This window comes from Ruditapes philippinarum, unplaced genomic scaffold (genome assembly GCF_026571515.1).
Source record: "Ruditapes philippinarum isolate M1 unplaced genomic scaffold, ASM2657151v2 ctg2326_1_1_1_1, whole genome shotgun sequence".
NCBI lineage: Eukaryota > Metazoa > Mollusca > Bivalvia > Venerida > Veneridae > Ruditapes > Ruditapes philippinarum.
In genome coordinates, this window is record NW_026860994.1 from 45,487 (window position 1) to 67,650 (window position 22,164).

At 32.6% G+C, this 22,164-nt stretch overlaps 2 protein-coding genes across 3 annotated transcripts in view; one reads left to right on the forward strand and one right to left on the reverse strand.

Moving 5' to 3' along the window:
* LOC132714150 (glycogen debranching enzyme-like) overlaps nt 1–22,164 on the forward strand; it is a 48,688-nt gene that overhangs the window by 13,497 nt on the left and 13,027 nt on the right. Inside the window, exons 9-22 of one of the 2 annotated variants that reach the window (XM_060696932.1) lie at nt 4,792–4,979; nt 5,704–5,827; nt 6,314–6,477; nt 6,843–6,944; nt 7,536–7,718; nt 10,764–10,914; nt 12,248–12,473; nt 13,994–14,265; nt 14,759–14,892; nt 15,756–15,889; nt 16,477–16,664; nt 17,298–17,400; nt 19,119–19,344; nt 19,911–20,043. In XM_060696932.1, the coding sequence (XP_060552915.1) occupies nt 4,792–4,979; nt 5,704–5,827; nt 6,314–6,477; nt 6,843–6,944; nt 7,536–7,718; nt 10,764–10,914; nt 12,248–12,473; nt 13,994–14,265; nt 14,759–14,892; nt 15,756–15,889; nt 16,477–16,664; nt 17,298–17,400; nt 19,119–19,344; nt 19,911–20,043 (2,328 nt within the window). The remainder of the gene's footprint in view (nt 1–4,791; nt 4,980–5,703; nt 5,828–6,313; nt 6,478–6,842; nt 6,945–7,535; nt 7,719–10,763; nt 10,915–12,247; nt 12,474–13,993; nt 14,266–14,758; nt 14,893–15,755; nt 15,890–16,476; nt 16,665–17,297; nt 17,401–19,118; nt 19,345–19,910; nt 20,044–22,164) is intronic. The other variant, XM_060696933.1, reaches the window with a different exon arrangement.
* Nucleotides 866–3,296, reverse strand: LOC132714154 (delta-type opioid receptor-like). The gene is made up of 2 exons (XM_060696936.1): nt 1,329–3,296; nt 866–1,187 (listed from the first exon to the last, which is right to left on the reverse strand). The coding sequence occupies exons 1-2, from the start codon at nt 2,471–2,473 to the stop codon at nt 866–868; spliced, it is 1,467 nt and encodes a 488-aa protein (XP_060552919.1). The 5' UTR covers nt 2,474–3,296.

The window sequence follows — 22,164 nt, forward strand, 5'->3', positions numbered from 1 at the left end:
TGGGTGGGCTAAATATGAATATATAATGTCATTAAAACAACTGGCAGTTTTTTGTTTTTTAAAGTACGACTTTTACCTGACGTGTAATAAGATATGCAACTTCCCATACATAGTTTATTCATTCTTTTATTCAAAAACAACTCTGAAACCGATAACCAACTATAGTACCAGAAACATATCAGGCTTATCAAGAAAATGTCATTTTTGCCATGATTTGCCATTCACAAAAATAATCAAAGAGTAATTGAAGTTAAAGAAAAAAAAAAAGAACTTTATCATAGTCTGATAGAAATAAAAATCTGGCATCAGCAAATAATACCTGTGAGAAAATTTTTAAATAGGATGATTCTCTGTGAGAGTAATTTTGTCATGAAGGGCTTTTGATAGGTATCAATATGAAAATATTACTGTACTTAGGTATGAAAATTTGTGATATTATCATTTAATACATTTACATAAAATACACCAATGATCCTTGCAATATTAATTACTTGCCATATCTTAAAACCATCCATAACTGTTGTAACCAACTAGTTCCAATAAATGTTGGTATAGACAAGATTCACTGTATGTTTGTTTTAATTTTGCAACAGGGCCTGTAATTGTTATTAAGATTTTATGGAATTTTGCTTGAATTTTAATACAGATAATGATTTAATGCACATTTTTTCCACACTTAAAATCATTATATATTACTCCAATATCTTGATTAAATATTCCTTATTAGCTTCTAATATTTCAGTGCTAAAATGTGAAAGACAATCAACATTCTTGCAAGTATATACTTGAGTCCAGGTATTAATTAACAGATGGTTTAGTTGAAATGATCATGCATTTTGTCTTTGGTTTCTTGTCCCTGTATTTGTTATTTTCCATCAGTGAAGTCTGAATCTAAACTACTTTCATGTGGATCTAGTTGACCAACCTGTACTGGTAAATTGTTGACAGCTTGTTCATGTGTGCAGATTGGGTAAAAGTTGTCGTCTAACTTATCATTGTTGTCTACCATGTCACTATCAGTTGGTTTGACAGTGCCAGGTGGTAGCAAGTGATCATTATTCTGTGCAGTACTTGACAGCCTGACAGTTTCCTTACAGGTTGTTTCTGGGTGGTTGTTCTCTTGTTGGTTGTTTTCTTGTCCTGACTTTTGCAATGTCTTTGGATTACTTGATATTTTCTGCTCTTGTCTGTGTGTTATTTTCTGATATTTCTGTGCAGTTTGTTCCGTCTATGTTTAGTGGGTGTGTAGTTATACTTTGATACAAGCTGATTACAGAATGATTCTGTACAGATTGATTCTCCTTCATTACATGTGTCTTCAGTATTACTTGTTAGTGCTGCCCTTTTTGCTTTGGCTCTCTCTATATTTGTCAGCTGAGTTTGACTTTTTGATGATGTTCTTTCTAATATTCTGTTTTAAATGCAACATTTCCAACACTGTCTTCCTGAATGTGTTAGAAGTTAAAATGTACAGAAAGAAATTGATGCTGTAATTGATCTGTTCTAAACGTTGTGAAGTCTCCCTGAACACAAAGATAGAATATGTTCTCTCCATCTCTTTCTTTTTAATATGTAGCCAGAATTTTACCTGCTGGAAAACAGTAATTGGTGTCACACATATGATAAAAGCTGCCACAACTGAAATGAGAACAGTTGTTGTCCGAATTAGCTCTTGCAATTGCTGAATTTCACGTTCTTTTCCGGTCTCTGTTTTATTGGTGAGAGCTTTCTTATACTGATATCGTTTGTACAGTTGTAGAATAATGATAGGTGTTAGAACTGACATGAGAAAAATTGGTCCTACAGAATACAGCAACATCTCGACCAACATCAATGCTCGAAACATTTGCTTCTCATTTGATGCTATAGCGTCCTTTTTACAAATCATGTTGTCAGTGGCTGTTGAGAAACTCAGTATTATAGCAAAGCCAGTCATAGTAAGGTAGACAACAATGATGTAGACCTTTATCCTCATTTCAGTAATGATGATTTTAACTTTGAGGGGAAACTTGACAGCAACAAACCTCTCAATGCAGAGAAATACGATAAACCATGATGAGGTCATTTTTGAAGTATGATAGAAAATATAGAATATCTTGCATCCTATATCAGAAAATGCCCTAACATCAAGTTTAAAGAGATCTTGAAGAAAATCTTGGTTGAATGTATGACTGCATATCATGGCCGTGTCAGATACAGCCAATGCTATCAATATATGTCTGGAGGTTACGTTTTTCCATTTCTTATAGATAAGTACACCTATTGTGAGACCGTTGCCAACCAATCCAACAGCTAGAAATATACAATGAAGAATGATCTCAATGTTGTACATTGCTTTTTTCTCATCTTCCCAATCTATAGATGACATTGGAGAATTCTTGGTTGGTTTCACATCATCAATGGGGGTAGTGACATTTTGCAAGGTTGTTTCACTGTCGTTAGACCAAGTCTGGTTCAGCAAAGTTGCATTCATTATGCTTTTCTATGAAAATAAAAAAAGTTCCATGGTTAAAATTTTTTTTGCAGGTTATCAAATTTTATTGCCTTTTTCATTGAAATACAAAATATATTATTAATTAAAAAGACAGAAAGATAGATAAAAGTTTGAAAACAGTAGGAGCCAGCATCATATTTTTGGCATAAAACAAATAACTGTTTTTGTTTGTTTTTTATCAAAAGATAATTGTGAAGAACAAAGAAATTTTGAATTTAAAAAATCAGAAATTTTATACAAAAATTTTACTTTTATTTGATGATTGATGTTTTATATAATTTACAATATTTTATCATTTAATAAAAGGAATAAATTGATTCTTTTGTATCTACCTGATAGTAAAAGTTGGGTCCCTATATCCAACAATATGTCCTTTATTACTGAGGTTGTTTTGAATAAACACCTTTGCTGGATGTACTGACTTTTTATATTGTACGGGTATAATGGCTATGGCTATAATGGCTATAGGACACACCCTTACTATATAATTGACAGTTTTTAGCTGAACTATTATATTAATGTTATAGGTAGATACTTCATGTCCACTAAAGTCGATATATCGCCGTTGATAAGTTTATGTGTTTGTTTTTCACTAAACCCCTTAATGTTTTTGTTTTAAAACTTTAAATCTGTTTTAAAATTGTCTTAACAACCAATCAACAAAAGGAAATAATTCTGTTATTGCATTTGATAAGAAAATCCCCTTTTTCTCTAAAATTTATTTGTTGTTTTTTTGGTGTGTTGAATTTGAGCACCTGGGTGTGTGTAAAAAGATACATATAGTTATAAGTCAGTCTGGTCTATAAATCTAAGGGGGGCTTTTGTTTGATGAACGGGGAGGGGGGGTCTTTTGTCCTACCTGTATTTTTGATGGGAGGGGGCTTTTGTCCTATGTGTAAATTTCATGGGGGGGGGGGGAGGCTTTTTGTCCCCCTTGTAATTTTTAAATTGGGAAGGGGGCGGGGGGTAGGTATCGCTCTCCTTGTAGGCATAAATAAACAACTCTCATGATTTTGACAATAGCATTGTCCTTTTACTTCTGCCTGCAGATAAGTAAAAATATTTTTAGATAATCAAACTTTAGAAAATTGTACTAAGATTTTAAGAAAAGTAAAAAGATTCAATATTTAAGTAATAATTTACATAAATGACTGTTTTGCAGTATTATCACCATATTTCTACCTCGTTACTAATGCATTAAGGGCTATTTTTGCACATTTTTGCCTCTTTTTGGTATTTCAGTTGGATTGTAAGCGCTGTTTGCAATGTGTAAATTATTATTTCTGTTCTCTTCACAACATTTTACTGTTAAGTACATTTTTAAAATTTTCATGCTGCTTTAAATTTTGATGATGTTTTTCTTGTGCCACTTCATTATTTCACTAGATCATTTGTTTATGACAATTACTGTATTTTATATGCATAATGATTGGATTACTCACTCATAAATACTGACAAAATTGTGCCTCACTTCTTCCTCAAACTTATGTCTTTTTGTTCCAATCTCATGTTGTCACTAAAGTGAACTCTTTTAGATATGACATTGAACACTAAATGTTAAGGACCTATACTTCCATAATGAATCTAGAGTGCATAACTCTGCATAGATTTTGGGCATACATGTAGTTTGAGTTATGTTTTTTTTTGTTTTCTTTTTAAATGTTTTTATAGTCCAAATCTTATTCCAATGTCTGTAGGAATAGTAGAGCAAACCAATACAGGGCAGCTCTTGTTCCTATAATTGGTTAATTAACTATGATATTTATAATGGTGTTGATTTGGTGTTTTAAGGTTGACCCTTTGGTTCCATCACCGATCAATAAATGTGATAATATCCATTAGATATGTGACTGCTGATTCATTTCTTTTATAATAGACACTGTTAAGTACAATTTGTATGTTTGCGTACATTTCTCACATTTTTCATTATCATTTTGTAAATGAGTTTGTTTTATTTCATCTTGACAATGATAGGCATAACAAATGATTTATATAAAAATTATAGAGAAATTATTTTAGTAATGGTAATAATGTTGTTCATGTCACATTTGTTATCTACTGCACTACAATCAGTGTAATGGTTTGGGCAAATTAGCAAATATGTGTTGATCGTTGGAATTGGTAAATGAAATGATAAATTGTCCTATTAGTAAAAATATGTATGGGGATAGAAATTTGTGATAATGACAGGCCCAGATTGCATTTACAAGTATATTGTTCTATCTTGATACTTCCTTTTTGCTTACAAAACTTCATGATTAGTTAAGAGACTAGGACTTGCCTTTTGTTGATTTCAGGTTCTAATATATATCTGCGGAGAGAACTGGTTGGATGGGGAGATAGTGCTAAGTTAAGGTACGGTCAGAAACCTGAGGATTGCCCATATTTGTGGCAAAGAATGAAAGAATACTCAGAAATTACAGCTAGGATCTTCCATGGTGTACGGTTAGATAATTGTCATAGTACACCTATACATGTTGCTGAGGTAAATATACAATGACCGTTCTTCAAAATTACATACTTTTCTACAAGAATTAAGAGGTATTTTTTTATTTGTATTTATTTTTTGGCCTGAAACTTAGTTGTGACACTTGGAATAGGGTTTTCATTATTAACAGATTGGCTATCCATATCATCAGTTGAAATGCTGTTAAAATCAGTTAAGCCTGTAGGTTCAAATATCTACCTTGACTCTTGGCCAAATCGGTTGTTTTAATTTGCACATCTGTTGCCTCACATAAAAATGAAGACCCTGTTGGAATATTGTTCATATTAAATTGCTGTATGGTATATTTCCATATAATTACTCACCCACTTTGATCTTACCAGAAGTAATTACACAAAATAAAATACCCTCTTGACTCAAAAATTTAATGAACATTTTCCTCAAGTTCACTTGAGTCAACTGGTCCTGTGGCCGATCTATCCACGAATGCTACACTTCCTACATCACTTGATGGATTTTCTAGCAACAACTTATGTATTCTGTTTGTAAAAGCATGTAGCTCTGAATCCATGGAAACAAATCTAAATTTTAAACCGACAGTTTAATATAGAGTCTCACATTTTAACTAAGACTGAAGGTCACATTATTTGCAGCTTAAAATATTTACAAATAAAATAATACAGACATATCCTTCATAAACTATAAACATTTTTGTGACATATTTATTGGTTTATGTTTGAGTATTGTATATTTTATATTACAGTATATGCTTGATGCTGCACGGAAGATTCGACCAGACTTGTATGTTATAGCAGAATTGTTCACAGGAGGGGAACATCTTGATAACCTCTTCATTAACAAACTGGGTATCAACTCTTTGATCAGAGGTTAATATTCTTATTCACCTTTAACCTTAACTTGTGTTTATTGAACTTGGAATTGTCTGTTGCTAATTCAAATGATTTCAATATTCATTACTGCTAAGTCATAGCTTAAAGAGTTGCTGTAAACAAATTTCAAAGGCCACTTAATTCAAATTCAAAGGAATATAGACAATAGACAATATCAGAAAATATCAATAGTATTTAAAATCATCCTTACATTTAAATATAATATATAGGGTTAGAGATAGCAAAACAAAAGTTCAGAAATTCTTACATGAAGATTTACATTTTAATATGAATTCAACCATATCTGAATTATTAGACGGCTGATTAAACAGAGCAAAAGATTAATAGTATTCAATGTATGAAAATGTTAGTTTTATGTGCCTTAAGTTCCTTTACCTTTGTTTTTGAGGAATATTTAAAACAAAGAAAAAAGGAGGAAAGGTCTTTAACAAAGAATCACACAGTTTCCTTTTGTTGTTTTAGAGGCAATGAGTGCAGAAAATAGTCACAAACTTGGTAGTTTGTTACACCGGTATGGAGGCCAGCCAGTTGGAGCATTTATCCAGCCACGTATGAAACCCCTGGTTAGAAGTATGGCACATGCAGTGTTTTATGACCAGACTCACGATAACCCATCTCCAATAAAGGTACTAATTCTTACACTTGATAACAGATGTAAAACATGTTTATATTTTGACCTTTTGTTACTTAACCAAAAATATTAGGAATTGTTCCAATTAGCAGAACAAGATGGCTAAGCCACAGACCTAGAAATATAAATAAACTTTAAATGATATCTTCTTAACCACTTAAAAGATTTTGCTGAAACTTAACATAAATGATCATTTGGTGCCATGTACAAAGATAATGTAAATTGTTTTAGTGTCAATTATAATTCTTCTTGTTTGCTGAACTATAATATTATTTTTGTCCTGGTGAGTTGCTCACTCAAGTGAGTGATTTAGGACCATAATGGGCCTCTTTTTAAATGTTATATTGTTGTTTATTTCAGACAAAATCAGCATATGATATGTTACCAACAGCCGCTCTTGTGTCTATGGCATGTTGTGCTACAGGAAGTAACAGAGGTTATGATCAAATGATACCTCATCATGTAGGTTTTACACTTGTTCTTTCTGTTATAATGTTCTTTTTATATCCAGAATAGTTCAATTTCTATTAAGATTTGTGTTTGCAAAATTAGACTCTACAAGCTACTGAAGTTCTAAAAAGGCCTACAAACTTACTAAGGGAATGTGTGAAATGTGATTATGAAAGCATTTAAGAAGGCTGGTTAAGATATTTGATGCTTTCTATGTTATAGAAATGTTATTGCATTTCTTTATAATGAATGATAGAATAATCTAGAAATTTTTATTGTTAAACTGCATATGTCAATATTTTGTCTAAAAAGAAAAGCGAGGTAAAAATTTACTCAGTTTAAGAAAGATATATACACAATTTGTAACATGATATTTAGAAGAAAAAAAAAAGCAAAAGTTAGAAAATATTTGTCACAAATATAGGGTTATGTAAGTATGCACCGGAATTCTAGTTGACATGACTATAGATGCACATTGTAAGTACACATTAATGTAGAAATCCTGCATAATGAACAGTTCTTAAAATGAATGAAGGCCAAGACTGTTAAACAGTTCGAGTTGTATTAATGTTAAATCATTATAGAATGTTTCAATTATTTCAGATACATGTAGTAAACGAGGAAAGAAAGTATACATCATGGGCAGACTGGGAGTTTCCTGACAGACCATACATAAATCAAACATTTGGAATCAGCCGGGCCAAAACTCTCCTGAATAACTTACACTTTATGATGGGGGATAGCAGTGTTGCAAATGATCTCAAAGAGAAACATAATTTCTCTCAGGTAATGTCAGTGTATAGTGGAAAGGAGATATTTTGATTGCATGCTTCCTGACTGAATGTCACAAGTAGTTTTTAGCAAACCTGTCACTTTGTGACAGGGTGAGCTTTTGTGATCGCTTTTCGTCCGGCGTCCGGCCGTCCGTCCGGCGTCCGTAAACTTTTACTTTAAATGACATCTCCTCATAAACCACTAAGCCAATTTCATCCAAACTTCACAGGAATGTTCCTTTGGTGATCACCTTTGAAAGTTGTTAAAAGAATTTAATTCCATGCAGAACTCTGGTTGCCATGGCAACCAAAAGGAAAAACTTTAAATATCTTCTTCTAAGAAACCTAAAGAGCTAGAGCTTAGATATTTGGCATGAAACAACTTCTAGTTAGTGTCTACCAAGTTTGTTCAAATAAAAGCCCTGGGGTCAAAATTGGCCCCGCCCCAGGGGTTCATTGATTTTCCCTATATGTATATAGTAAAAACTTAAAAAATCTTCTTTTAAAGAACCCAAAGAGCTAGAGCTAAGATATTTAGCATGAAGCATCTTCTAATGGGTGTCTACAAAGTTTGTTCAAATAAAAGTCCTGGGGTCAAAATTAGCCCCGCGCCAGGGGGTCATTGATTTTTCCTATATGCATATAGTAAAAACTTAAAAATCTTCTTTTAAAGAACCCAAAGAGCTAGAGCTAAGATATTTAGCATGAAACATGTTCTAATGGATGTCTTCCAAGTTTGTTCAAATAAGAGCCCTGGGGTTAAAATTGGCCCTGCCCAGGGGGACATTGATTTTCCTTATACGTGTATAGCAAAAACTAAAAAATCTTCTTCGAAAAAACCCGAATAGCTAGAGTGTAGATATTAAGCATGAAACATCTTCTAGTATGTGCCGACAAAGATTGTTCAAATAAAAGCCCTGGGGTCAAAACTGGCCCTGCCCCAGGGGTGTCATTGTTTTTAAATATATGTGTAAAGAAAAAACTTAAAAAACTTCTTTTAAAAAATCCAACGAGCTAGACCTTTGATGTCTAGCATGAAACATCTTCTAATGGGTGTCTACCAAGTTTGTTCAAATAAAAGCCATGGGGTTTAAACTGGCCTGGCTCCGGGGGGCCTATATACAGGTGAGCGACTTCAGGGCCATCATGGCCCTCTTGTTTTTTTTTTTAGCTCACCTGTCACAAAGTGACAGGGTGAGCTTTTGTGATCGCTTTTCGTCCGGCATCCGTCCGTCCGGCGTCCGTAAACTTTTACTTAAAATGACATCTCCTCATAAACCACTAAGCCAATTTCATCAAAACTTCACAGGAATGTTCCTTTGGTGGTCACCTTTGAAAATTGTTCAAAGAATTTAATTCCATGCAGAACTCTGGTTGCCATAACAACCAAAAGAAAAAACTTTAAATAACTTCATCTAAAAAATCCAAAAAGCTAGAGCTTAGATATTTGGCATGAAACATCTTCTAGTGAGTGTCTACAAAGTTTGTTCTAATAAAAGCCCTGGGGTCAAAATTGGCCCCGCCCCAGGGGGTCATTGATTTTCCTTATATGCATATAGTAAAAACTTTAAAAATCTTCTTTTAAAGAACCCAAAGAGCTAGAGCTAAGATATTTAGCATGAAACATCTTCTAATGGGTGTCTACCAAGTTTATTCAAATAAGAGCCCTGGGGTCAAAATTGGCCCCGCCCCAGGGGGTCATTGATTTTCCCTATATGCATATAGTAAAAACTTAAAAAATCTTCTTTTAAAGAACCCAAAGAGCTAGAGCTAAGATATTTAGCATGAAACATGTTCTAATTGATGTTTACCAAGTTTGTTCAAATAAGAGCCCTGGGGTCAAAATTGGTCCCGCCCCGGGGGTCATTGATTTTCCTTATATGTGTATAGCCAAAACTTAAAAAATCTTTTTTTGAAGAAAACCAAATAGCTAGAGTTTAGATACTAAGCATGAAGCATCTTCTAGTGAGTGTCTGCAAAGTTTGTTCAAATAAAAGCCCTGGGGTCAAAATTGGCCCAGTCCCGGGGGGACATTGATTTTCCATATATGTGTATAGCAAAAACGTAAAAATCTTCTTTGAAAAAACCCGAATAGCTATAGTTTAGATATTAAGCATGAAACATTATCTAGTAAGTGTCTACAAAGATTGTCCACATAAAAGCACTGGGGTCAAAACTGGACCTGCCCCAGGTGTGTCATTGTTTTTAACTATATGTGTAAAGAAAAAACTTCAAAAAATCTTCTTTTAAAAAAACCCAACAAGCTAGACCTTAGATGTTTCGCATGAAACATATTCTAATGGGTGTCTACCAAGTTTGTTCAAATAAAAGCCCTGGGGTTTAAACTGGCCCCACTCCGGGGGCCTATATACAGGTGAGCGACTTCAGGGCCATCATGGCCCTCTTGTTAAGAATTTGTATATACCAGGGAATAATTCTCACCATCATGAGACTATTTGTCTTAAATGGTCATTTCACAATGTTGTACTAAAATAAAAAAGAAAATAATGTAGATCTTGATTATACAAAGCATAAGGAGAGCTGTAGTGCTCACCCTGCTGTCTACCTCCAGATTTGTGGTGTAAGTTTTTGTGTAGTAAAATATTTTTCATATACTGTAATTTCTTTAATTTTTAATAGGTAAATTTATTTTCATTATTACCACCCACAAAAACCCTTACCAATTCTTTTTGAAAACTTCCATGTTTCCTAGTTTTCTCCTCGTTATCTAACACACTACTAAACAGCCTTTGAATACTGTAAAGGTGTCATTCTTGCAACATAATAAAACTTTTTACTTGATAAAATTAATTAAATAATCATAGGGAAATGAATATAAAATTAGAAATTCAAAAAAGAAAAAGAAAAAAAACAGATAAATAGCCCAGTAATGTGAAAATTTGAATAATTATTTTATCCTGATGAAGAACCACATAGGTTTGAAACTGGTAGGTCTTTATTAAAATATTGTTCATATTTATCCGGTGTTGACGTGTGGTTTCTTTAAATTCTTCAATTTCATCCAATTTTCTTATTTGAATTATGTTTATAATTGTAGGTGTATGTAGACCAGGTGGATGAACATACTGTATCTGTGACTCGTCATAATCCAGTCACCCACGAGTCTATTGTACTAATAGCTCGTACAGCATTTAGTAAACCTCAGGAGCCAGAGAAAACACCTTATATTAGACCTGTTACATTACAAGGTACAGTAAACTCGCTTATAACGAACTCATCGGGACATTCCAAATCTGTTCCTTATATCCGGAGTTCCTTGTAAGCATATAGCGAATTAGTTCCTTGTATCAGAAGTTTTTATAGCGAACAGTTTTACATATAACGAACTAATTGTTTACCATCGTCCTCCATTTAGAAGAGCATTTGATTAGGAGAAATAACTCTTGGGTTCGTCATTGTTGGCTCCCTTATATTGATTTGATAAAGAAAAAAAGGAATAATTGCAATGTTGTTTCTTTTTAGTATAATTTTTATGTATAAATATATCTATAAGATAATTATATGATATGTACCATATATGCAATATTGTTATTTATTAACGATACAGTATCATGCACAAAAATAATCACCTAGCTTTGAAGAAGTCGCGAATTTTAGTTTGGGAATGTTTACAACTCTTCAGGTTAAATTCAATATCCAATAAACTTATAAAAACTGTTTCTTCAACATGGGCATTAGACTCGAAGTGTGACCTTATCTTGTGCAAACAATCAATAGCTTCATTTTTTTGACACAACCGGCAGATCATCTAAATAGATCTCGTCTTCGGAAGATTGACTGTCATCGTCATTATTTGTTCCTAATATATCCGCTACATTCGGCCAAGTTTTAATCTGTGCCGATGAAAATGCGGATAGCCGATATTTTGGAATACGTTATAAAAGTGTAATTTTCTGTACTTTTTATGGCATTGGGATTTAAAAATGAGTTCCTTATAAGCGATAATTCCTTATAACCGTGTTCGCTGTAACCGTATTTTTTTAACTTAAATAAAGAAAGGCAAAATTCGGGCCAAAAAATTTTGTTCCTTATAACAGGAAGTTCCCTGTAACGGTGTTCGCTATATGTGAAGTTTACTGTATACTGAATATATGAAATTATTTTTTTAATTATTGATAAAAATGTATTTCTATGGAGATAATAGAAACTCTTTGATTGTATTGGATTAATAATAATTAATTAATGATAGTACATAATTAATAATTGTAAGTTACTTGCAGATTTTTTAAATTTTTAATTTTTTTTTTTTTTGATAATTGGGCTGCTCAGCTAAATTTTGTTCATCATTACATATCAACCTAATAAGTACATGGGTACAAGTTTTTAGACACTTGATGAAGTTTAATTTTATTAAACTGCTGAAAACTTTCTTTTTCTATAAAAACCAATAAAAATAATGCTAAATTCAGGGTTTTCAGGTATCAGAAATTTTACACTTGCTTCAAGTAAGCAGCATGTTTATGCATTATTCTGATGTGGTCTATAATACATGTTTGACTGTATTGATGTCAATATTTACAGGTATGGTAGAGACTATTTTATTTGAGATACAGACGTTACATACGGAGGCTTATGAGTACACTGAAGATAGTGATTATATTAATGGTCTTCCTGATTATTACCTCAAACTACAGGAGAATATACCACCTAGTCTGAGCAAGATGGTTCGAGTAAATGTAACTGGTGATGGAATGTGCTCTTTGATCAACTTTGAGACATTTACCCCAGGAAGTGTGATAGCTTTCAGGTATTTAGTTTATATGAATGTATTTTAGTTTGATTGTGTTGGAAGCTATTGCATAGATGTGACATCCCAGCGGGATTTAAAAAAATCCCGATATTTCGCAACTGATCCCGATTCCCGATATTACAGCTTGAATTCCCGATATTTAAAAAAAAAAATCAACATAAAAAAAATCAAGCCCTGCACCTGTATCTAAAATGTAAACTGTGCCTCCGGGCATTGATTGTTATCTGTCCATATCCTAAATTATAGCGGATTAAATGTTGAGTCGCTAATTGACAGCAAGGTGACGTAATAAACAGTTCCATCACCCAAAGTTATTTTCACATGTTTAACTTAACACGTGTCGTGTGTCTGTCAATTGACCTCTTTTATAATTTGGCAGTAGGTATTACACGCTACGTCATCAAAACGACCCTTTAAGTTTACATGTATGAATTCCGCTCAACCTTTGATTTTCTTTGATTAGTGCTGCACTGATAAAGATTAAAGGTGAGCAGAATCATTTAAAGTGGATCATTTAAAAAAAAAACTGTTTGAGATGCGGCAAAACCATGTCTAATTAACCTATTTTTAGTGAGTGGGTAATTTGTTTGTTTTGTTTAGGAATTACACAATCATTGAGACAAAAATGTGGATTTAATTAACGGAACGATTCTTGCATTTATTTTGAGTCTTCTACTTACGTTACGTTATTTAACTGTCAGAGTCTTATGTTCATGAATAGTTGTTGCACGTTTTCAAATAGCTTGTGTTTTAAATTATTAGCCAATTATTGTATGACTGAAAAGACAGATATAATTATTCAAACTGAAAATAATGAAATGTGAAAATGTGACTGTTTTAGAAATAGCCTGTATGACTACACTTATTTTATCTATTTATTTATTTTTGGTGAAATAAATTAATATTGATCAACAAAAAAATCATAAAAAGTATAATCATTTAATGATTTTGAGGGTAATATAGATTCTTTGAACCAAATGTGCCAAACAGGCATTGAAATTCGAGTTAATAAAAAAAATCCAGTTTTGAGCCTCAAAATCCTGCTGAATATCCAGATTTGGCCCATTTCTTTTGTCACATGTATGCTATTAGCTTATTAAACTGGCTAGAATCTGCTCCTGGAACCAACCAATATTAAGCAATGAGTGTAAAGTGTCTTGCTCAAAGAAACATTGGCTTGCCCCTGACAGGATGTATAGATGTGTACAGTTGTAACAAAATGACCTTTCTTTGTCCTGTTTGGGTCTTTTTTAGTATTAAGAAAGCAGATCTAGCTTTTAGTATTAAGAAAGCAGATCTAGCAGATAATGATGAAAGAAATCAGTAGTTTACATTGCTCAATAGAAAGAAAATCAATATGTTTAAAACAACAAAAAGTTAAGGATAAGCTTTTAGTACATAGATGCTCAGACAATTGTCAACTAGCGTCAGTTAAATTAAGTTAAATCTCTTAAATGAACTGATCAGATATATATACAGAATATATACATACATATAGTAGAATAATGTATTTGAAGGTGTGTGTTACCTCAACCAGCCCTGAAGGCAATTTTGGAGATAAGGAGAGGTCTTGGACAGTTTGGTTACTTAATGAGATCTTACAGTGGTCGGAAACTATTTGATGAAACTGTAGATACATCCAACTTCCGCTCTATAGTGTCAGCCCTTACACTGAATGATCTAAATGTGGCTTTGTTCCGATGTAAACAGGAAGAGGAGGCTGACGGCAATGGTTTTAGTGTGTATAATATTCCAGGCTATGGTGATTTTAACTACTGTGGTCTCAGAGGTAAGAATCACAGTTTGTTGTTGCATGTTTACCATTCAACAATATTCCCTGCTTTAAACAATGAAATTTCAGTACAGCCTCAGAACCAAATGCTTTCAAACTTTACTTGATTCTTTGTCATCATAAGTTATTTAAACAAAATAATTATTGCTTGTTTTTGTTGTGTAGCACATTTGTTTTGTTAATTGGCCAATGTGTCTTTTCCAGTCTTCCATTGCCCTTTGAATCAAATCTGCTTAAGTATATTCCATTGTTTATCAATTTATTTTAAGAAACATAAACAAAAAAAGGAGTATTCCACTAACACATTATGATGGTCTGTATTTCACATTTACTCATTGTATACTCATTTTGTTGATGATAAATATTACATGCCTCTTATAAATAGTTTTATAAGAATATAAGAATATTATCTATATTCATGCAGAATGCATATATTGCAGGAAGACATTCTAGTTTATACTTTTACAATGGTTTATTTCATTATTTCAAGGTGTGACAACTGTATTAGGTCAAGTGAGGTCTCAGAATGATCTAGGTCATCCACTGTGTTGTAATCTTAGAGATGGTGACTGGTTACCCTCCTATATAGCTAATAGATTACTAGTTTATCCAGGAACCAAGAATGTGAGTAAATTACCATTATAGATATATACCTTCACTGTTCATAAGAGCACATGATTTTGCGCAATGCTGTTAACTCATTTATTGTATGTTTTGATTACATATTAATTCATAATTACCAATTTCTATGTCTAAGAAATAAATATCTAAAAATAAAATGTTGTAGTTGTGACATGAAAAAAAGTTCGTTATTTTCTCTTTTAACAATATAATGTGGTCAAACCAAGGTTATTTGACAGTACCCTTATTTGAATATGGGTAAAAAGTATATGCACGGTCCCCTTTTATTTACTGTCTGAATTAATATAAATAAAAGTGTATTATCCAAAAATCCATTATTTGAATACTTACTATTTCTTGAAACAAAATTTTGTTACTGACTATTCATTTATGAAAGAATTGAAGCATGACTGACGCTGACAAGAGTCTCTGCACATTCCATATTGTGAAATAAAAAATCAAGGTTGGACAATATCTCAATTTTTGCCATATTTGAAAAGACAAACGGTGCTATGGCTGTGACCTGTTGAACCATCTCTAATTGCCATGTTCTCTATTCCATTTCTCTGTAAATGTATTTATATTTTTAAGCAGTGTTTTTAATTGCTTGGTTGCGTAGTCCTTGTCATGCAAAAACTTTAATGTTGCCAATTATTCAAGCATTTCAAAACAAGTTAGACAATGGGCATAAAACTGAAAGCTATATTGTTGGTATTATGCCCCTTTTTAACTTAAAATTTTTGTCAAAAGTTGTTAAAGAGACGAGAAAAAGCACATTCTGTGGTGCTCTTGTTCTTAAATTAATCATTGATATTATTTTGCTTATATGAATGCTTGCATATACATGTATTTTTTCTGGTTTTCAGTTAGGAGTTTGGTTCCAAAACTTGTTTCAACATTTAGCAAAGGTACCTCGTTACTTAATTCCATCATATTTTGATGCAATCATAACTGGAGCTTATGTGATACTTAGACAACAAGTATTTGGTCTTATGTCAGAGTAAGTTTGTTGTATTTAATCTAAGAATTTAATTTTTATTCTATATTTTAAGCGTATTATTTACACTTACATCATCAATATATTGTTGGTATACATCAAATGTAATTTCAATATCTTTTTATAAAAATAAAATAACAACTCTTTATGTATGCAATAATGTCTGCCTTGTTAGTACATGTTACTCAAGGGACTGTCCTGAGGTTTTTGAGAGGACAAGAGACAAGACTCGGAAATATTTTTCTGAGATTTGTGTACCATCTGTTGTAAGTCTAGACCAATTACATGTACTTGCATGCAAATTTTCAGATCATTCCTTTACTCTGTTTTTCCAGAGATAATCATTTTCATTGTGCAAAATGATCCAAAAAATGAAAATGCTTTTCACTCAAATCAGGCTAAGAATTGCACAAACAATTGATAATAAGAATAATTTTAAGTATATCTCTTTATTATTCTTTGCAATTTTGTTCATTTAAAGTGCTGAACAGGATCTGTGTTACAATTTCAAATTTTATGTTTTTAGGCTTTTTGATCTCATTGGAGCTCTTAAAAATAATACAAAAGATGTAACATTGTGTTTCTTATAGTTTTGTGGCAGATGGATCAACGTTTATCCAGGCTTTAGCAATGGGTTCTGTGATGTTTTGTGGGTATGTTAAAAACTCTCGTCTACCATTCCTGTCACCGGACCTTGAACCTCCTAAACCTCCTACTATAAAAGTGGAAACAAAGGATGGGTCGGAAGAAGAAGAGGCATGCCTGTCATTGGCTGCAGGTATGTTTGTCATTGTTCACCAGATTTATGATTTATAAAATCATTTATCTTACTACAGTGTTGGAGCAGTAACATCTAGACCCTTGACAGAAATCATGATCATAAAGTAGGGAACATCCCTTTTTCATAGATTGATTAATTTTTCATATATGATCCTATATGAAATGTTGTGAGGCAATAATTTGCCATCTTAATGTGCATTTCAGCAAGTGAAAAGGCCAGATTTTAGCATTCTATCATTTAAGTGCCTTGTCTGGTATATATCAGAATGCAGAATTTTGTGTGGTGCTCCAACACTTTTTTTTTAAGACTCTTTCCATATAAAGTTGGGGTTTTTTTTGTTGATTTCTTACAATTTTAGTTGGCTAATCAGGCATTGCTGAATTTGTTTCCACATTATGCTCTGATTTCATGAAAATCAGCTGAAAGTTCTAAGAGATGTTTGTAACAGGTAGATACAGCCTTGGGCCAGAATTATATGGCCCACTTAATGAGGGCATCAGCATAGGGACAAAAGTTATTTACGTCAAGTTGTCACATTTCTGCCCGTCTTTAATGTGAACATGTTTGTGTGCTGAAATCTTATGAATTTAGATTGAGATTGAAAATAAAGTGCATGTATCTTTATTTTAGGGTTTCCTCATTTTGCAAGTAGCTATATGCGAAACTGGGGCAGAGATACGTTTATTGCCCTGAGAGGTCTTCTGTTGTTGACAGGCAGATATCAGGAGGCAAGGTTTGAATAAATTCTTTTATATAGATTGAATGATTTAATTTGAAGTAATTGAATGCACAATGACAGCTGTAAGCAGGTATGGTATGCTGGTTTGAGACTGAGAATCTGGTTGTCTAGCCATATGTGTGCCCTAAAACTGCTGATAAAATTTTAAGAAAACTTAAATTGACATTATGCCCATCCAAATGTATATAATGAGTGAACAGACAAAAGTTAAAAATGACCTTTACATGACCTTTACCTTTATTGTAAAATTATTCAATTTTTTTTAAAATTTGCTCATTGGCAAACCAACACTTGCCATCAAATTGACCTCTAGTGCCTTTTGGAACATTATTTTAGACACACACTTTCCTCATTTAGAATAGGGGTGTCATGTTAATTCGTTTAAACGGGGTCGGTTGTTTTACAGCAATAAACTGGTAAGGAAATTCAATTACCGATAACTGAGTTTAGTATTAATAAACAGCTGAAGAAATCTTAAATTAATTTTAAACATTAAATTTGTTTCTTTATGGTTAGTTATGACATTTTGTGTGTATTACATGTATATTTTCCCATATGCATAATCAGTTTGTAATCTTTTCAATAAAAACACAGTAAATGTTAAAAGTATAAAAAAAAATGCTTTTAGTATGGTCGGTTAACCCATTACCCGATATACACCCCTTTTAACTTAACGCCTTTTTCACACACCCCCCCCCACCTTTTGTTATCTCAAATGGTGATAAAATGCCTTATTTAGGCCCCCAACACTTGAATTTTGTTTGAGAAATGTTGTTTAAAAAAGTGACCGCTTTTTCGGCGCAGCCCGCTATCCAAAAGATACATCAGGGGGTTGCCAGAAGGGGGATGTGTCCCCTTCTGTTTGGGGGGTTTGTAGGGGGACTGCCCTTATGGCCAAGAAAATTTTGGACTTGTGAGAGGCTAAAAATGACCCCAGGTCAATCATAAGGTAATGGGTAACCAAAGTTGAAAAGCCTTTGACTCTATCTAAATCCATTGAGAAAAAATCAACACAAAATAGTGATTTTTGGCAAATTTGAGATGTCCTCTCATTGCCATGGTAAAAGAAAATTTAAGACTGAGCATGTTGTTACAAAGGCAATGGTACAGTCAACATTTGTGCCAAGTTTGATTAGTATTGAAGCAGTTTTTATAGTTTTATAGCAATTTGAACTTGTAACTGGAGACTTTTTAATGAAAACAGCCATCTTTCACAAACTGCTCATACAGTAATGGGTTAAGCATCTTACCTGGTTATTAAGTCGCTATTTAAACTGTTAGCATGTTTGCTAACCTTGACACTTCTAATTTAAAAGAACCAAGGTCTCTGACAGGATTCGAACCCACAGAACTTTAAGGCATGAAGTCTGGACCTGAGCTTATCCACTACAAAAAATATGTAAATCATGCCATTAGGGTCCGATTGGCCCTGCCATTGGGACTTAGTTTACAAACATTTTCATAGAAAGAAAAATTGAATCATTTAACCTTCAGCTTATGTTTTTAGTATAAAACATTGCTTAGTGTCATATGAATTATGGCCCTGTGGTGAAAAATGGCCTGTCTAGTTTTACCCATCCAGTTATTTCCTCATGGAAGAATTATACCTTTTCTACCAATGGATCTCAGCTGGATGATCTAAGCTCATAATTAACCTCTGAATATGAGACAAAATAATAAGTTACTGTAAAAATACGCTGTAAATGTTACAGATATATCATCTTAGCTTATGGTGGATGTTTACGTCATGGTTTGATACCAAACTTGCTGAATGAAGGCACTGGTGCACGGTTTAATTGTCGAGATGCTACATGGTTCTGGTTACAGGCAATACAGGATTATTGTAAGATAGTACCAGATGGAAAATCTATATTAAAAGATAAAGTTTCAAGATTATATCCCGAGGATGATTCAGAGGCTCAGAAACCTGGCAAATATGTGAGATCTTTATTCATATAAAACTGGTTAAATTACTTTTTTAGCTGTTTTTAGTTGTTTAGTTTTTATTTGTACAGCTGTTATCATCAAAGGTTAATTCAGTGATGTTAATGTACAAGATCTTGTATAAGTTATTATTGAATTTAAAAATGATTTTTAAGTTTGATATGTAATTTTCTTTTTCCTGCTTTTTGACCTTTTATTAGGATTTTTGCATTTTTAACTATTTTTGTTTAATTTCCACTATTATTAGTTTTAACATATTTATGAAAGCTCGATTATGAAACAAGTTCTTGCAACTTATATTAATCACTTTAATCCGCTTCCTGGAACTAACCAGTACTGGTGTCAGATGCAGAAACATGGTCATGACCCGAGTAGGGCTCGAACCCATGATCCCTGGGTTGAGAGACAGACACCTTTACCACAAGGCCATCACTTCTCCAAATGGCTGAACTTGTATAGATGTGTAATGTGTTTCATCATAGTAAAAGAATTGATAAAAATGCATATATTATATGTTACCTTTTTGGGTAAATTTGTAGACTTAATTGGCATCATTTTAGGATCAGCCATTATTTGAGGTAATGCAGGAGGCAGTACAACGACATGCTGTAGGTCCTAACTTTAGAGAGAGAAATGCTGGACACAAGATTGATAGTGAAATGACAACGCAAGGTACAAAACGTAAAATACGTGGTATGTTCAAAATATTTGTGGACACTTGCTGTTCTTTTCTAACTTGGCTCATTAAAATCAAACTTGGTTATTATGAATCATAAGGGTGTCTTTATTTCTAAAATTGAATTTTACTTTTATAGTAAACTTTTTATTTCCATAACAAACTATGTGCACTTAAATAACGATTGAAGTGGAACATTGTTGCACACCAAAATGTTCATACAACATTTAAATATAAACCAATTATTGAAGTAAGCAAAACGGTCATTTGAGGAAATGCAGAATAACATCTTTTAACATTTAAGTGACATTATTTTTTCAAACTATGATATTGTAAAAAGTAGACTTGTTTTTTGTGTAACCTGTTCTAAGTAATGTAATTCTACAAAATCACTGTATTGATTCAAATTAGTTTATTAATAAAATCTTTAATGAATCTAATTCCTTTATCATAAAAACTTTGAATATAAAAGTGTTTGTTTCCGGCTAACAAGATATGCTTATAAAATAATGGCACATGTAACTCTTTCTCTATTCTATCTTTACAAAGTTAATCTACAAAGCTTTTATAACATCTATCAAAAATGCATTTTTAATTTTATCAATAGTCAGTTTATAAAACAATTTACCTGTGCTAAACACTTTCTTAATATTTCACAAAGCCATGATTAGCTTACAAAATTTACTTTTGCTATTACTACTATATCTTTTAAACAATTTTATCTTTAAAAAAATGTATATAACTATCAATATCAACCATATATGGACCAGAAGGAGTATTGACGTAACAACAGCAATTTTTCCACTTTTTTTGCCAGTGTCTTATACTATTTATAACTTTCTGAAGTATTTCCTTAAAATTTAAATCTATCATTTTCCCTAAATCAAAATCAAACCTAACAATGTAAACTGTGTATTACCGCATGTCAGTTTCCATTTTGTCGTAATGGATCTTGTATTGTACTTAAGAGAGCCTATCCAAATAACTTTAGTTCTGTCAAAATTTACTTTTAATCATGAAATATCTGATACATATTCAATAACTTTAAAACAGCATTTAGAGACTTTTCTGATCCATCTAGCAATAGTGAAGTATTATCAGCAAATTGTGCAATTTTATATTCCTAACCATCTATTATTATACCTTTAACATCTTTACATTGTCTTATATTCACTGCTAAAATCTCTGCACATATAAAGAAGATATAGGGGGACAATTGAATTTAATCAATATTCTATTTTAATTTATCAGGATATATACAAATTTCCAATAAAATTAATGTAATAATAGTACAAAGTTATTATTTGTAATTAATTTATTTTCCCCGCTTTGTTTGGTAATAAATGCTACCCCGTGTTAAATAGATATACTGAAGAAAATAATTGTCAATTGATAAAATATTTTTCTTTACTGCACATAATCGTATTGTTTAAAGATCTGACAATGACGTTTTTAAATTGATAATATAAATTACTAACTTAATTCACTTGATAAGACTAAGACCTTTGTGTGTTGAGATTACTCAGAAATATGGATTAAGAGCAGATAGTGGGTGGCTCTCGGACCTTTGTGGAGAATGGAGCCAGTAGGTAACCTCTTTCTTTCTCCCTTTGTCAAACGTAAATACAGAAAACTGGTTTTGGTTACATAATACGAAGACATTGAAAACTCGAGAGAAACAATGACACTGGTGATATTTCCTTTATTAGTCCCCTACCGGTTTACCGGAGGGGACTTTAGGTTTACCCTCCGTCCGTCTGTCCGTCCGTCTGTCTGTCAGTCCGTCCGTCCACAAAACTGGATCCCGCGATAACTTGAAAAGTACTGAAAATATTTTTATGAAACTTGGTATATGGATAGATGGCAGTATGGAGATTATGCACGTTTTTTTCTTTTCTTCCTATGTTGAAATTTCTGGTTGCTATGGCAACAAATAGGCTGAAAATATGGCAAATTTTACACATAAACTGGATCCAGTGATAACGCAAAAAGTACTGGAAATATTTTTATGAAACTTGACATATGGGTAGATGGCAGTCTTGAGATTATGCACGTCTTTTTCTTTTCTTCCTATGTTGAACATTCTGGTTGCTATGGCAACAGATAGGCTGAAATATGGCAAATTTTACACATAAACT